Source organism: Marmota marmota, unplaced genomic scaffold (genome assembly GCF_001458135.2).
Source record: "Marmota marmota marmota unplaced genomic scaffold, marMar, whole genome shotgun sequence".
Taxonomy (NCBI): Eukaryota; Metazoa; Chordata; class Mammalia; order Rodentia; family Sciuridae; genus Marmota; species Marmota marmota.
In genome coordinates, this window is record NW_026000093.1 from 41,631,226 (window position 1) to 41,649,103 (window position 17,878).

The following is a 17,878-nucleotide window of genomic DNA, read 5'->3' on the forward strand; positions in this document are numbered from 1 at the left end:
AAAAAAAAAAAAAAAATTTTTTTTTTTTTTTTTTGGTACTGGGAATTGAACCCAGGGACTCTTTACCACTCAGCTACACTCCCAAATCTTTTTATTTTTGATTCTGAGACAGAGTCTCACTAAGTTGCCGAGGCTGGCTGTAATCCTCCTGCCTCAGCTTCCTGAGTTGCTGGGAAATAGGTGTGTGCCACTATGCCTAGAAGGAAAATATTTTAATTCTCAAATTTTACTTATCAGAATGAACTATGCCAAGAGCACATTCACAGATACTTTCTGCCTACAAATAAAATGTTCTAGGAAGTATATTTTAAGCCCATATTTCATGGAAGTATATGCATAAGGAAATTCTACTGACAACATTTTTCTAGCCAGAAGCCACTGCTTATTATAGAAGACAACTCCAAATTTTATTTATATGTGATAAGGCATATTCTGGAATGGCATTTACTGTTGAGGTTTCAAGACCCTTGAGGAACACATCATCTTAAAACATGGCCACACACCACTACGGTTATCGTGTCTTCTATATTAAAAGTTAACCAAGTAGGATTGGTCTAGACTATATTAATATATATCATAAAGAGTTTAAGTTTCTATTTTTTTGTAGTACTGGGGAATCAAACCCATGGCCTTGCACATGCTGCCCAAGTGCCCTCCACTGAGTTAAACACCTAGCCCAAGTTTCAAAATTGTTAAGGGTTATTTTACACAGGAAGGGCAGTTGAATGTTTTGCCTAAAATCACTTGAGGAAAAATACTTTTAACACACAAACACATGTATTTAAATTTGAATTAAATCAGGTTTCATTAAGAAACTGATAGAGGGTTGGGAGTATAGCTCAGTGGTGGAACACTGGCCCAGCTTGTCCAAGGCACTGGATTCATCTCTAGCACCACTCACAAAACAGAACTAATAGGAGTTGACATAAAGAAAGTGGTTTATAAAAGGTGGGCATTTGGGTATCTAGCCTCCCTATGCAAACTGGTAACAGAGATCACACAGTCTCAAAGTTGAGTATACTTACTCTGTGCCCGTGAGTCTTATAAGCAGCTTTTCCTGGCCCTACAAATGTTAAATGGTGAACTATTAAATCACTAGTAAGATTTAAAATGCTATTTTAATTTTATTGTTAGGACGTGGTCAACTTTTCTTTATTAAAACTAATTTACTATAGGTCATTAAAGGCACATATATTAAGATTATGAGAGCTCATAAACTTTCACAAACAATATTCATAAAAGCTAAAATGCACATGCCAAAGCTCATTATAATTATAAAGCACCTTATTTTTATGTGCTTTATGGTAATATCCCTGAGGACAGCAGCATGGTAGCAATTTAACTTTTGAAAGATATATGGTTTATTGCCTTCTTAAAAAACATAGATTTTGTTGTTGCTGTTATTGTTGTTTTATGGTGCTGAGGATAGAACCCAGGGCTTCATGCATGGGAGGCAAATGCCCTACCACTGAGTTCTATCTTCAGTCCTTAGAAAACACTGATGTTTACTACATAGCTAGCCTCCTAATTTTTCAAACACCTGGTTCTATCTGGATATAATGGGCCTTAGAATTTCAAATCCAAAAATATGAATGTTAAAAAAAATTAGCTGCTATCATTAAACTATAATAATCTTCAGGATTTTCCTATGTGCAAAAAAATTCACATAAAGTTTAGTGCATTCTTTTGATAATTTATAGAAAAGTACCTATTTAACTATTCTATATAACATGTGAATACAAAAACAAACAAGATAGAAAAACAACATTCTCACTGCATCAAAACTACAAATGCATAACAACCAAATGCAGTACATGGTCCTGGATTAGATGCTGGTTTTGGACAAACTTGAAATAAGAAAATGTCAGTATAATTTGGCTAGCAGTATAAAAATTTGTTGAAGCAAAATGGGTACCACTGTCTAAATAAACAGGTTTTAAATAGTATATACAGCATGGTCCATTTGGGGTAAAAGCATTTGTGTGGTTATGTAGGTATGGGTACACACAGGAAAAACAATCTGCCCTAGGCTATGTATATACCTTTGGGTCATGAGAATGTCATTTCAATTTTTTAAATGTTTGCATACTTGCATTTCCTTGGCTTCTGTAATACTGAGTTATTTTACAAAGCTGCATACTACAGACATATACATGTACTTTTAAAAATTAAAAGTAAATATACAAATGCCAGTAAGTTTAAAGTTAATTATTAATCATGCTAAATTCTTGAGTGAAATTCCTCAGAGGTGAGACCAGAATCAAAAGGGAAGAATATTTAAGAAGTGGAGAAATTTTTAAAAACTACGAAGCAACTAAATCAAATATCACCTCCAAAAAGTTATAGTTTAAATTTTTGTTGGAATGCCTGAAGCACCTCTTGATAAAATTATGGGGCTGAATAAGTGCCAGTTAGATAAACATCTCCCACTAAAGATCTTATCCAGGATGTCTACAACCTGTATCACTTAACTATATAAGCACATTGTTTTTCATTTTGGTATAAGCAAAATGAAATATGTTTAACCTCAAAAAAGATCATTACAATATTGAGACTTGAGAGGGCAGCAAACTCTGGTACGGTTAAAGAGCTTCCTGGGCCTTGTTTATATTTGGCAAACAGGAAACAGAATATATACACAATGGTCTTGTTAGTGGAGCCAGGACCTGGACAATCTAGAAGAGGCCCTTTAGATAACAGTGAATTGCTCTAAAGTATCCAAATTCACCTGGACCTTTGACTTATAAGTTGGTGCCAATATCCCCCAAATGCTTCAATGTCACAGGGAACATTTTATTGAAATGCATAATGGATTAGCTGGACTGGGCTAATTAACATGGTAATGGGGCTTTATTTAGTGGGTGGGGGCAATCTCAAACATATTCCTTGGATATGTTCTCTGATAAAAGCCACATAATATCTGGAAGTCTGTTTTGGAACATCATAATTTTTACTCACTGGGTACCTGCCAGAATTTACCAGGCCCTCTCTCCCCATCTGCCATTCAGACAGAACACTCAGGCCACTTGGACCCCCAGAAAACAACAAAACATCATTTTGGTATGAAATCTTTCCTCTGTAAGGCAGAAGATAATTCTCTGAACAAATATTTTGGTAAAGCAGCTTTTGTACTTTATGTTTAAGATTTCTTAGGTTTTCATTGTTAAGCACCATTTAATGTGGCCTAGCTAGGAATATGTAGAAAAAAGTAAAAGACATAAGACATACTATACTGTTAAGTGTGTTAATACAGACTGTTTGGCTGAGTTTGATACTCTAGATGATCTAGTCTATAATGTGCCAGAATTATATTCTAAAATACTTGGCAGAAATGCCAGTCTTTTATTTTCCTTCATAGCAGAATTTTATCATACAATTTTATAAATGAGAGCTCTCTATTATATAACCATGCTACTACTTTTCAAAAAATCTTAAATGAACAAATTTTTATACCACTGACCACCTGTGCACTATATGCACATGCCTTCCTAAATCTCTAAACGAATCACTTTTGCATCTCCTAAAAACTTATCTTTGAATTGTAGCAGAAATAAAGAGAACACATGCTCAGCAGACTATCTGCAAAGAATAAATTATTTGCAACATACCTGGGACTACTTGGGTTATGAAATTCATCAGTCCCACAGCTGGCCTCACTGAGCCCAGGGCAGGAGTTATGCACAGCATAGACAGACATGCTGGGGTGTTCGATGAGAAGGTTTTCCATAGGACTCGTTTCCACCTTGATAGTGGTTAATCCACCTGCAGTAAAACATGGGGGAGGGGTGATAAACCAGCTCTCCTCCATTGGACAGGACTCAAACTGGAGGAAACAGGAATCAGTTGTATCAGCCAAGCACTCCAGAGATGCAGGTAAACAGGAAAAGACTGAAGGGTGTTCTGTAGGTGACTCTTCAGTGATGTCTTCTTCTTCCTCTTCCTCTGCTGAGAAACTAGTGCAAGTGTCTAGATAGCAGTCCACATTGCAGTTCACATCCACGGGAGGATGATTATCACATTGATCAGTCACAGTGGAGCCACCCATCAAATTCACAGCACAGAAAAAGGAAAGACAATACTGTTAGCTGATGCTCACATTCCTCCCTTTATTTAGTTCAGAAACAAAACCATTTATATTTTTTCATACTTATTATAAAATAATTTTCCAGTACTGTGTATATGTTGGGGAATGGGGGAATATTATATCGGCTTTGCAGGAATGGTTTTAGGGCTGTTTCTATTCTGCTAAATAAACATATAATGAGCCATTAAGGTTCCTGCTTGTCTAATATGAGGTTTTTCTATTAAAGGGCCTCTGATTGGATCAGGCTGTACAAGTGACAAAACTGGAAAGTGTGACATCAATCAATTTTACTGACTGATCATCTGGGCCAAAATGTTTGCCAAATTTTGTTTCTTTAGACAATGTTTGTTTACTCACTTTTTTTTTTTTTTTTTTTGGTGCTAGGAATTGAACCCAGGGCCTTGTGCATGTGAGGCAAGCACTCTACCAACTGAGCTATATCCCCAGCCCTGTTTACTTACTTTTAAAGCTTAAAAATCATCAGTTACTGGTTTACTTAGGCAAAAAATGATATGTGAGAGTTTCTACTTTTATTGTGAAGATTTATCCTTGAGTATACCTTACCAATGAAATCAACAAGAATCCATTCATCATCTTCTTTCTCGCTAAATTCTGGTTCATGGTTAGAAGAAGTATTAACTTCACCCACAAACATTTTATTCAGCCTCTGGAACATTATTAAGGCAAGATTGAGACTTTGGCTGGGTGTCTTTATAGCTGAGATTTCAAAATCCTATCTTCAGTTAGCCCAACAGCGCAGACAGGTGATTAAAGTGCACAGGGTGCTTATTCAACTTAGGTGAGAAGCAATAAGAATCATCATCCCTAAAACAAAACAGAAGGAGGAGGTTATTTCAAATCAGCATATATTTATATGTGGACATTTTAAAGTGCACACATGCCCTCAGAAGAAAGCACACACTTTAGCCTACATTCTACAGCTATTCTCTTCCTGCAGGAGCCAAACCGGAGACATGCAACATTCCTTATTTATAAAAAATCATGAATCGAGTATCCAAATGCAACCTTCACATTATCTTAAAATGCAAAATAAAAAGGAAGGAGTTGTTTTTGTCACACCTGTGCTTTTATAAGGGATGAATTTGAAAAATATATTTCAAACTACAGGGCTTAGGGTATAGCACAGTAGTAGAGCTCTTGCCAAGCATGCATGAAGCCCTGGACTAAATCACCAGCACTGCCAACACACACACATACATATACACACACACACACACACCACTTTTATCTCAAACAGTAGTACCTCTCTGGTATAAGCAAAACTACACATGAAGGGTCTTGTTATATAAGGCTCCAATGCCCAGAAGTCTTCCAGTGAACATAGCAACTGTGCCACGTGACCACAATTATACCTGGCGCCGTCTTCCCCTGGCTCTGTTTCCCTTCCATCCTGTACTTCTTGTCTATGACTACATTTAAAATTTACAAGCACTGCACACTCTGGCCTCTAAGACAATTCCTATATCTGGCATGGAGAGATCTACACTGGAGAAAACTGAGCTGGGCAGCAAGTGGAGCTGGAGACACCATTCCCTGAGGAGCAGCTCAGCAGGGGGTTCAAACCCTGGCTCTCTGCTTACTCACTATGAGATATAGAAGCTATGTGACTTCAGTTGTTAAGAGTTCCTACCTCAGGGAGTTCTAGTGAGTTCTAAAGGAGGAATTCCAGTTTGCTTGATCTTGTCAGAGATGCAGATTTATTTACCCATTTTTACCTGGTTACTAGATAGTATATCAAACTGCTCACATATCAAAAAGAATTTCAATTCCCCCCCACACACACACTTATTCATCAACACTGCCCTTTGTTACCTTCTCAGTAAGCAGCAGTTGCCCCAGCAGTCGTTGAGGCAGACAGCCAAACAGTTCCTTCACTCCTTTTGCTGACTCCTGCCCACTCAGCTCTCATCCAAACTACCAACAAGCTCTGTGGACTCTGGGCTGCACAGGTAGCTCAAATCTACCTACTGTCTTTCATCACTCTCACCCTAGTTGAAGACAACTTCCCCAGGGCTTTGCCAAAACCATCTTCTAAAAAGTCTCCCTGATCTTACTTTTGTTAACTGGGTTAATGCAGGCAATATGCTTAGCACATATGTACTTGGCACAAACTTCTCTGTCTAGGTCAACTATTCTTCTGACAGATATTTACTGGGCACCTATTAGGTATAAGGCATATACTGAGCACAGGGGAGATGGCAGTGAACAAGGCCCTCCCACAGCAGGTGACACAACCTGGTGGGACGAAGCCATGCAGGAAGAATACTGGACAGTCCTCCACCTTCCTGGGTGTACCCCTGCAGTAAATGGCTTTAACCTTGAGGAGTAGACAAGACTAGGCAGGGAGGGGAAAACAATAAGGAACTCTATGGAAGCCTGTAGATGAGTGAGAATGTGGCTCAAGATCTAAATGGAAGGTGATAAGAGCAGACTGCAGGCTAAGCAGGAACCAGAATCTGCAAGGCTTTGGAAGGCAGAAGGTATGGGGGGGAGTGGGGAGACAGTTAGATTGGGTTTCTGACTTGGCCAATTAAGAGATGGTGGCAAATTTAGGGGAAACAGTATTGCAGAAAGAACAGGTTGGGCATTGTGGACATGCTGTATTTGGGGAGTCTGCATGATAATGCATCTGGAGATGTCTAGTAGGCAGCTGAATATGAGACATTGGAGTTCAGGAGTACGATGTTAGGTGGAGAAGCAGATCTGGGACTTTTCAACACAAAAGGGGAAAGAAACCATAAGAATGGATGAGATTACCCAAGGATGGTGAAAAGAACCTCACTACTCAGTTCTTATGGCAAGAATCAGCTTTGGATAACTTCAGACTCTTGACATTTTACATTCAGAATAATCATCTTCAGCTATGAAAGTAGTTGAGAGATGTAGCTGATGAGAATTTTGCTGGGTTTAACTTGTTGTGTACAAACAAGACTGTTCCAATTGTTTGGCACAAGGGTAAAACATTTCAAGTAAATGACATTAGGATACTTTGTGGTCACAATTCATCATCCTCAGCCATTAATTAAAAGTGGGTAAACAGGAAGTATTACTTGCATAACCAGTCTTCCTGAAACCTTCTGGAAAGCAACATGGCCAAATCATGAAAGCTGGAGCTCTAGCATGAGAACTTAAATTTGGCTGTATGGTCCATGTAAGACATTAAAAGTGGGCTCAGCAGACTGGGGTTGTAGTTCAGTGGTAGAGCACATGTGAGGCACTGGGTTTGCTCCTCAGCACAACATAAAAATAAAATAAAGGTATTGTATCCATCTACAAAAAAATTCTTTTTAAATGGGCTGTGTAGTTTGCATGACCTACTGCAGTATGATAGTTATGTCCCCAAAGATGAACCATTCCAAGTTCTGATATAAATGAATATTTTTGAGCATGTAAGCTAGGAGGAAAAAAGTTTTCTAATAATTCTGGAGAGCATAGTATTGGATTATGAGTCCATATCAGCTAAGTAGCTGGAGCTGCTGGGTGAGGAGGAGTGCACCCCACAGAGACCCTTGCTAGAACTGAATGAGTGCCTTGTCCCCCACTTGTGATGATTCCTGAAGGCAAGGTACTGGGGCCCAGGCCAGACTAGTGGCAACTACAGGGCAGAAAATGGAAAACGTTGCTGGGGCAGCTGCTGAATTCCTAAGTACAAAATGTCCCTCTAGCTACACCTCCAAACCCATGGAGTGGAAACTGGCTTGTGCCTGGAACACGTGCAGCTCTGCCAGAGGAAAGGCTCTGCCAAAAGAACTGAGGAGCAGCACAGGCCAGTGCTTTTTTTTTTTAATGCCTCCAGGTGTCCCACGTCTCTTCAAGGACAACCAACCTTAGGTGGGCAGAGTGCCGAAGCCTAGTCAAGTGAGGGAGGGAAGAGCTCATCCTTCATCTCCCCTGGGTCACTACTGGGTGTTTGGAAGGACACAAAATGGAGTCTTGGGGGAAGAGGAGGAGCACTGGCCTGGGTACCAGCAGAAGCTCTGGCTCTAACACAGGTAGCTGGAATTATACAATTCAGCCCTCCTGAGGCTTAGCATCACTGTTGGAAAAATAGGCAGTCAGCACCAAATTGCCTAAAGGGGATCCCCACAGACTTCTGGTTCAGTGAAGAAGTGAGACTGGTGTAACTATACAAAGGAAAGTTCCTTCAGTCTTGCTTTCTGTGGGTGTCACAAGGGACAAGGAGCTTCTGGAGAGACCGTCATACACTAAAACTGCCCAGTGCAGTAGCCACCAGGCACAGAAGGTGAACAAATACGTGAAATGTGACTAGTGCAGTTGAGGCGCTTAATTTTTCATTTAAATCCACTTAAAATTAAAAACTTGATAATGGAGTCAAATTTTGGAAGACTTTCAAGTGTGTCTGGAACAATTAGGGTGTGTGAATCTGCTTTTTCAACTGTAATCTTCAGATACCTTAATACAAACCAAGTATTTCCTATGAGAATTTTGCGTCTGAATTGATATGTTGTGTATAAAGTATACATTGCAGTGCATTTGAAAGACTTAGAACCAAATAAAGTAAAACAGCTCCTTGATGATTTTTACCTTGATTACCTGTCAAAATAATAAATGTTGGACACATTAGATTAAATATTGATAAAATTCATTTCTTTTGCCTCTTTCAACATGGCTACTAGAAAGTTTAAAACACACGTGGCTCACATTGTAATTTCTGTTTAACAGTACTGTTTCAGGAAAATCTCCTTAAAATCTTAAGGGACTCTCCTGTCCCTGCATAGTCACTGCTCCTCTTGACCTTGGCTCCCACACAGGGGTGGAGACTCTCAGTGGCGGCTGGTCCTACTTGGAGCTAAAAAGCAAAGCAGGGCTTTAGACTTTTCTCTACCCCCACACAGCCACTGACTCTTTGATATTTACAACTCTGGGATAATGATAAATCTAAAATGAAAGTTCCAGAATACCATGAGTCCTAGAAGACACATTTACAACTCTGGAATTTACCAAAGAGGTAGGTGTAGAGAAGGCTGGGTGGGGCAACACTGCTTTTCTTTGAGACACCTGCAACCTCTAAGCTAGAAGCAGCCTTAGCCCAGCAGGACCTCAGTGGAGAAAAAGTATCCTGGCACAAGCATTTGGCGAAGGCTGCTCTGTCAGGGTCCTGTCTGGCTCAAAATACCTCCACCCCTCCCTTTAAAAAACAACTCATATTTTTTATTATAAAATAAGCAAAGCCATATTAGAAAGCTGAGAAAGCAAATAAGTTATTATTCCATTATCTTGTTGCAATTATTGTTAGCATGTTGGTATATTCTAATTTTTTTCTTCTACAAGGTTTCTTTTTATCATAGTTGTAGCCTAGTGAATGCACAATTTTGTATCTTGCTTTGTTACTGAACATTTTATCATCGATGTTCTTCATATTATCACATGAATAGGAAAGCTCTATGGGTAGCTGAGTTTAATACTTATGGATAAGAGCATTCTATTTGAGAACTTAGAATGCAGTTGCTTGTTTGGAAGGTCTTGTGAGTATAACTTATCTTCTCATTTTTGGGGAGGGGTACCGGGGATTGAACTCAGCGGTACTAGTCACATCCCCAGCCCTATTTTATATATTTTTTAAAAATATTTATTTTTTAGTTTAGTTGGACACAATACCTTTATTTTATTTATTAATTTATATGTGGTGCTGAGGATCAAACCCAGGGCCTCACATGTACTAGGCGAGTGCTCTACCGCTGAGCCACAACCCCAGACCCCTATTTTATATTTTATTTAGAGACAGGGTCTCACCAAGTTGCTTAGTGCCTCACTTTTTGCTGAGGCTGGCTTGGAACTTGTAATCCTTATGCCTCAGCCTCCAGAGCTACTGGGACTATATATAGGGGTGTGCCACTGCTCCTGGTTTATCTTCTCATTTTTGGGATAGGTAATACACAAGAGGTAACACGTGATACCTAAAGGTGGCCTGCTCCCTTTGAAATTTTGGCTCTGTGCTGCAACCCATGTGAATTCAGGATATTTAGTAACCTCTTGGTGCTCCAGTTTTCTCATCCTTAACATAAGAATGATAGTTATATTACCTACTTCTTAGTGCCAATGTGAGGATTAGGTGTGTAACACTTAGAATAGTGCCTGGCACATAACAAGCATTTGTAACTATTAACTACAAGTTCATTCCAAGCTACCTGTGAGCATGTGAGCATCTCTGGGTCTGCTTTACCTGTAAAGTATCTATATAATAATTAGAGCTACAATTTGTAGAATACTAATCATATGTGACAGGAACTTGAGATACTTGTCCCATTTTACTGATGAGGCAATTGAGGCTCAGAAATTAATTGCTCTGAAGCGACAGAGCTAGTCACAGGTGGAGCCAGTGTTACAGCAGAAATCCCTTTGATTTCAACCCCTTTCTTTTTCTCTGCAAATGATCTCTCAGTCTCCTCCTAACCACAACTCTGTTCTATGAATTTCACAGAAGAGCACTTTTCAGTTGATTTTAGCTGCCAGTAGGCGGCACCAAAAAAGCAACATTTTAAAACTTAAAAAACAAAACAAAAAACAACCATAACTTTGATGAGTGCAGCTGTGGCTCCTTTACAGTTTCAAAATATCAGGTGGCTAAACACACCTTCATTGAAAAGCAGCCTCAAAAGTATTCTACCACTGGTTTCGAAAAATAAAGATGCTGATTCAATTAAAAAAAAAAGTCTTGAACTAAAAAACAAAACAAAACACACACACACACAAAAAAGAAAGTGGCCTTTGCTTGTTCCAAGTCTACTCAGTCTGTTCACCCAGTTTACATTGGAGGCTATTTCCCCATGGATCCTGCTGTCTTTCCTCAAAGCTGAGCAGTGGGCAAAGGCATCAGTGGGATGTAATTCATAGCCTGTTAACCTTGAATTTTGAAAGCAGAGCCATGCCTAAAAGAAATACACAAGGGGACAGAAAAGAACAAAAGGTAGCCTGAGAAAACAAAAGAGACCTTGGTCACAGAAATTATGTCCTGATTTCAGGCAAAGGCCTTTGAAAATTATGCTGCCAGTTCAGAATTACAATGGTTGCAACCTAAAATCAAAAGCTTCCCAGTACTTTTTCCACCTACAAATGAAAAACATAATTCAATTACGAAGCAAGTGATTTCAGGATCTTGGGGGCAGTCTTTATGACCTCTGTTTAATGACCCGAGGGTCACACCCTCCCCCCTTTTTTTCTCAAAACTACTTTGCATTTAGAAAAGGCTCTTTTAGCTAGGGATGCCCAAGTCCTTAGGAGCTACAGATGGAAAGGGGCTCCTCCTTAATCTACTGAAAACTGGAATTAACATACTGAGCAGATGTGCTCAGAAAATACAAATCAAAACCTAGAATGCCCACGTCAATTCATCTGCAACTTTGAAAGAGTAAATATCATTTTCTTTTAATGGGCTGCCTGGCCCTCAAATTACTTAATTTCTCTGTGCATTGGGTCTCCTTTCTATAAATAAGCCAGGCCTGCTACATAGGCTTATTGTGAAGACCATCTGGGATAATGTATTTAAGCCCTCGGCTTAGTATATGGCACATTCTAAGCACCAGTGATCAAAATGATTAGGATTTAAATGACGGGTAAGACAAGTCCTCCTTCCACGGGTGCAACCTCAAACCGTGAAGTGTAAGATCAGGTGGGGTCCTGGAAGAAGCCACCGACAGGCGGACACTCAGGCGGGGGCGGGTCCCGGGTAACGGAGCAAGTTTCCCGGTGCTGAGCTACGGTGCGCGACCCTTTGCTGGGAGGGCAAGCAGAGGGGACTAGGAGCCTAGGGCGGGGAGGCGGCGAAGCGCTGGGCCGCTATGTCGGAGCGACGCGTCCCGGGCAGCGGCCGCTCCTCTGCAGCCCNTAAAAGAGTATAAGTTAAAGTTCAGGGAATTGTCTGTCAGGAGTAATGATTAAAATATGACAGTCATCTGACCTTACAAGTTACAAGACTGTAGTTTGTGGACTGGATAGTCTCACAGAATTGAATGTGGATTGGGTTTCAGATTTTGACAAATAAGGTTCACCCTAATATTTTTTCTCAAATTCATTGCTATGTTAGGTGTCTCCTTAGGAGTCCACGAGGAAACCATCTTTCCATCCAAAGCAAAAGTGTGATAACCATTACAAGGATCTAATTATTTTTCAGTGATAGGGATTGAACCTAGGGAGCACTTTACCACTGAGCTACATCCCTTGTCCAATTTATTTTTTATTTTGATACAGGGTTTTGCTAAGTTGCTAAGGCTGATCTTGAACTTGTAATCTTCCTGCCTCAATCTCCTGAGTTGCTGTGCTTATAGGCATGTCCCCAGCAGGGGTGCAATTTTTTTAAAAGTCAAAAAGTCCTATCTTTTTCCATGTTGATAAGTTTTATTACATTTAAAGGCAACATGTGAAAACTTACTAATACCTTGTTATGGTAGAGAAAACAATGTAAGGTAGGCGATGTTCCCAAAGATGGCCACCACAATCTCTCCTTTGTCACAAAGTAGAATAGTTTTCCTCCCTTTGAAGCTGGGCTGTCCTAGCATCTGCTTTGACTAACAGAATGTGGTAGAAATAATGTTCTGGTACTTTCATGCCTGGACATTAAGAAAAACTGACAGCTTCTGCTTTATATTCTAGCAAAAGCCAGCCACTATGGAAGGAGACAACATCAGGCCGTGAAGAAGCCCAAGCTAACCATGTGGAGAGGCCACATGGTAAGAGAGACAGCCCATAGCTGTCCACCCATCTTAGCTGAGGTGCCAGTCAGGAGTGAAGAAGCCCTCTAGGGAGTTCAGAGTTAACAGATACCGCATGAAACAAGTGAGGTAAGGCATCCCCACTGAGCCCTGCCAAAATGTCAGATATTGAGTAAACATTGTGTTAAGGCACTAAATGTTGGAAGATTTTTAAATTTTGTTTTGTTTGTTGTTTGTAGTGCTAGGGATTGAACTCAGGGCTTCCTGCATGCTAAGCAAGAACTGTACTAGTGAGCTACATCTCCAGCCCTTAGAGTATTTTTTAAAGCAGCAATAGATAACCAGAATACAAAGCTAAAATATTAGATAGGCCCATCACTGGTCTTTCATTTCTAAACTCCACACAGGGATAGCTTTTGTGATTTAAAAAACAATGTATTGGGGGCTGGGGATGTGGCTCAATCGGTAGCGCGCTCGCCTGGCATGCATGCGGCCCAGGTTCGATCCTCAGCACCACATACAAAACAAAGATGTTGTATCCGCCGATATCTAAAAAATAAATATTAAAATTCTCTCTCTCTCTCTCTCTCTCTCTCTCTCTCTCTCTCTCTCTCCTCTCTCACTCTCTCTTTAAAAAAAATAAAATGAAAAACAATGTATTGTGTTGGAGATGTAGCTCAGAAGTGAAGTGCCTGATTAGTATGCATGAGAGGCCCTGGGTTCGATCCCCAGTGATCCCCAGCACTGCAAAAATCTTATCTCAGGAGTCATTTGCTTTCTGTTTACTCTCTTGCTGATTTATAATCTTGCCACCTGGTACTTGTTTATCCCAGTGATGTACCAAGGAATGGGTGGAGGGAGGAAGCTTAGGAGAAGTCTGCCTTGTGAGGGAGGAATACTTTATCACTGACACTGTTTGGAACTATTGGGGCATGATGATATTACAAAGCAGATTGACTTTTAGTCAGTTCTATTATTGTTTTAAAATTCTCTACAGACAAAAAATAAAATAAAACATTTCACTGCCAGTTGCCTGCACCTAGGGTGAATCCCTCTGTCTGTCTCCCTCCATGGTAGGCCACTCGTTTACATACATACATGCAGTGAGACTCAGGAGTAATGTCATCTCCTCAGCAGAGAGCTCAGTGAACACAACCAAACTGTCAGATCAGAGGACTGCAAACCAGCCTCTCATCTGTTAGCTGACAAAGACCTAGCCAGTTCTTTGCCTGGGCAGATCCAGTCACTCTAACCATCCTTTAATTCATAGGATAATATTTAGAGTGTTGCTATAGTACCCAGTTCCAGGCTGACCCCCTGCTGTGGTGTGCCCCTTTCCCCATCTGTCAGAGTACCCTTGAGTTCAATACACTCTCTTATCTACCCAAACAAAAGGGATTCAACCTCAAGTTTTGTTGGAAGGATCACAGGGCAGGACCACACTTATGCCAACATCCAGATACAATGCAACTAATGCTCCTGCCTCCTGTCCATGAACGCAGACTGTGACCATCATCCTGCCAGTTGCACCCAGGCTGCTAAAGACTGTTGTTTCCCACCACGCCACAGGAGAACCCCATACAAGACAAACTTGTGGCACAAAGCAGCAAGTTATCCAGTCTGTGCTGTGGAAAATCCCAAAGTGAAGTCCACTTAGGTCATTTTCAATCTATCCATCAATAAATCAGGTCTATTGGGCTTCGAGTATGTACTCAGCATGTTGCCAAGTGTCTGGAAAGACAGTAAAAACATTTTTATTTATCTCTTTTAATACCAGGATTTGAACCCAGGGGCCCTTACCTACTAAATCACATCCCCAGACTTTTTTTTTTTTTAATTTAAATTTTTTTTTTTTTAGTTGTCAGTGGACCTTTATTTATTTATATGCGGTACTGAGAATCAAACCCAGGGTCTATCACACACACTAGGCAAGTGCTCTACTACTGAGCCACAAGCCCAGCCCACATTCCCAGCCTTTTTTTGTATTTTATTCGGAAACAGGGTGTCGCTGAGTTGCTTAGGGCCTTGCTAAGTTGCTGAACCTGGCTTTGAACTTGCTATCCTCCTGCCTCAGCCTCCTGAGCCACTGGGATTACAGGCATGTGCCACCACACCTGGCTAGAAAAAACATTTTTTTAAAATTGCATTTTAATCACTTAGAATTCCAGTGAAATCTGTTGTCCAGTGAAATCTGGACCAGAAAGCATGGAAGTGAAAGAAGCAAGAGATTCAGTGAGCTCTACTTTTTGGAATAAAAACAGGATCATAAGTGCAACAGATATTCGTAATCCTGCAACCTTTGTGACTTCTGTGTGTTAGTTTTTCCGTTTTTGTTTTGTTTTTGTTTTTGGTGCTGGGGCCTTATACATGTTAAACATGTACAATATCACTGAGCCGGAATCCCAGTCCCATTAGATTTTTTTTTAAACCCTGTTTCCACATGGTGATTAGAAATAAAGCCTTTAAAATACAAAGGACCGGTGTGCTGGCAGAGAGACCAGAAAGGAGCAGGAGGTGTCCCCACATCATTCAGCAGCCAGTACAGGGGAGAAGAGCCGTTTAGAACTGTGGGGGCATATGCTGGATTGTGGCTGGTCCATGTCAGTTCCCCAGGCCTGTGGTGCTTTCTCCAGTTTCTGTAAAGTCCTAAATTTAAAGGCTTTTTGGTTTCTGGATGAATGCATAGTTAAGAAGTAAATTATGTAGAATTATATTAAACTTATCCTTATAGAAGAACAGAAGTCAAGGTCATCCCTGAATGGATATATGCTATATGGTGTCCCTCCACACACTTTCCCAGTCCTAGGGAGGCTTGAAGGGACCCACTGGGTCGGGGTGGACCCCTGGAGCTGGGGCATTTGTTGGGGATTAACTAAAGTGTGTGAGCTAAGGTCTTTTCTAACTCTTGCTACCAAATCTACCTCTATACTCTCACTACTACTTCTGGACCTGTGCCCAAAAGGCTGCGTGGGCCAGAGGTGGCCCAAGGTGGGGTCTGTAATCATGAACTGCTCTGTTATGGGGACAGCTTGAGCAGAACGTGCTTCTCTGCTTGTCTACAAAGAATGCCGCAGACAGTGTGATTGCTGCTCACATGAGCGCCACACTGCCCAGGGACTCTACCTATTTAAGAAAAGTTGTTTATTAGGTCATCCTTTTTTGCTTCAAATACCTACCTTTAGTATCCATTACATTCTGCCAGGTTAATTTGTGTTCTTAAATATCCAGGTTTTTCTTGGTCTTGGGGTTGCCAGGCCTAAATATTTTGATCAACTGAGGTAGGGTTTTTGATTTCTTTTCCTTTGGGACCTCTTCTGCCTTATTCCTCTTTGGCAGGGGTAGTCATTTCTTTTGCTTTGTAGCTCAGATATGTAGTATAGTTCCATAAAGGCTGAATCATCCATTCATTCATTCGGGCCACAAAATGCCTATTATGTTCACAGCATTCATTCACTCACTTATTGATTCAATAATTACTTAATGAGCACTTACTCTATGCCACATACCAGATATAGAGCAGTGAACAAAGGACTGTCTTGGTCCTCGAGAACCTTCCATCTAGCAGATGAGTTACAATAATCAAGTTAATATATAATATAAAGGGTGCCGTGAAGAAAAACAAAGCTGGGTAAAGATCTAGAGAAGTTGATGGAGGGGCGCAGGTAGGATGGTTAGGCTGAACAGCAAGAACTGAAGAGTGTGAGGGGAAGAGTGGTCCAGGCAGCAGGAAGATCAATTGCAACAGCCTGAGGCAGGAGAGTCCTTGGTGTGCTCAAGGAAGAGCGCTGTGTTCACCCTCTCACTGTACCTGAGAATTTTGCAGGATCTGGTTATCTGATGTTACCTGTCCAGATCCATTGTTCTTCAGGTTGAAGAGGACTGGCCATAGAACTTCAAATTCCTTTACAATTTTTTGGAGGTTTTCACAACACTTCCCAAAAAGGCCTATAACCCCTGAAAGGTAACTCTTTATGTTTATCATTATAACATGGAACTGCATTTCAGAGTGCTGAGAACAGGTTTCACAGAATGGGCTGCAGGGAATCAGTCCTGCTGCTGATGGGGAAAGCAGAAGCACTTTTATGCTCCCTGGCAAGGAAAGGAACAGGTAAGATGGAGACCCTATTCTGGAATGGGGACAGAAAGCAGAAAATGCCTGACTCATGCTGGTGTTCAACAAGTGTATTCCCACCAGCACATAGACCCTTCTTGTTTTAAGGATTTTTATGTCTTATCTCGTGTGGAAATAGGATTTTAAAAAATATTTTTAAAACCCTAAAGTTTACATCTTTAATAGCATTTGAGAACTTGAGGTCCTGAAGAAAACCAACAGAGTAAACAGCAAAACATCCTCAGCTTCTTTCCTATGTTTGTAAGCAGGTGGTCTAGACCTATGCTTGGATTTGTGCCTACCTGACCCATATTATGCATTATCCAAATGTTTAAAACCATAGTTTGGAAAATAAGCCACTCTCTAACATACACTGCTATACCTGAATTACTTTACCTGTCCAAACACATATGTAATCGAAACCCATCAGTCCCTGAAAATAAACTCAGCTAGTATCCATATTGTCCATAACTCATAATAGAATTTAAAGTGAGATGCAGCTGAATGTAATGGTTAAGAGGACTAGTTCTGGAATCAGGCCTTAGGGCAAGTGTATGACCTTGGGCTTGACCTCATTTAGCCTTAGTTTTCTGATTCATAAAATGGGGATGATAAAAAATCTCTTTTTGGTAGTTCTGAGGATCAACTGAGATGATGTGTATTAAAGTATCTGATACAATTGTAGTGGCACCCCCCCCACACACAGAAAATCTTAACTAAGCTTCTCCAGAAATCGTCACCATAATTGATTTTAGGACTATCAGCAAAAGAGTCTCTACAAAAAGAGTTCAATGTAGGTAAACTTCCTATTTTCCTGTTGCTCTATTACTTAGCCACTGGCCTGGAAGAAATCAGCACTCCCAGTGCTGAACACCCCTTGACTTGTTTTTCACAAACATGTATCCAGTATAGTAGTTTGTAGAAGTGTGTTTGCAAATGCAAGATGTGATTTAATATATATATATATATATATATATATATATATATATATAT

General features: G+C 40.4%; 1 protein-coding gene across 2 annotated transcripts in view; it reads right to left on the reverse strand.

The window, feature by feature from the left end:
- Positions 1-9,713, reverse strand: part of Tp53inp1 (tumor protein p53 inducible nuclear protein 1) — a 15,367-nt gene extending 5,654 nt beyond the window's left edge. Inside the window, exons 1-3 of one of the 2 annotated variants that reach the window (XM_015485977.2) lie at positions 4,649-9,713; positions 3,609-3,966; positions 1,026-1,063 (exon numbers count right to left, since the gene is read on the reverse strand). In XM_015485977.2, the coding sequence (XP_015341463.1) occupies positions 1,042-1,063; positions 3,609-3,966; positions 4,649-4,760 (492 nt within the window). In that variant the 5' untranslated portion in view covers positions 4,761-9,713 and the 3' untranslated portion in view covers positions 1,026-1,041. The remainder of the gene's footprint in view (positions 1-1,025; positions 1,064-3,608; positions 3,967-4,648) is intronic. The other variant, XM_015485976.2, reaches the window with a different exon arrangement.
- Between the last annotated feature and the right edge of the window lie 8,165 nt (positions 9,714-17,878).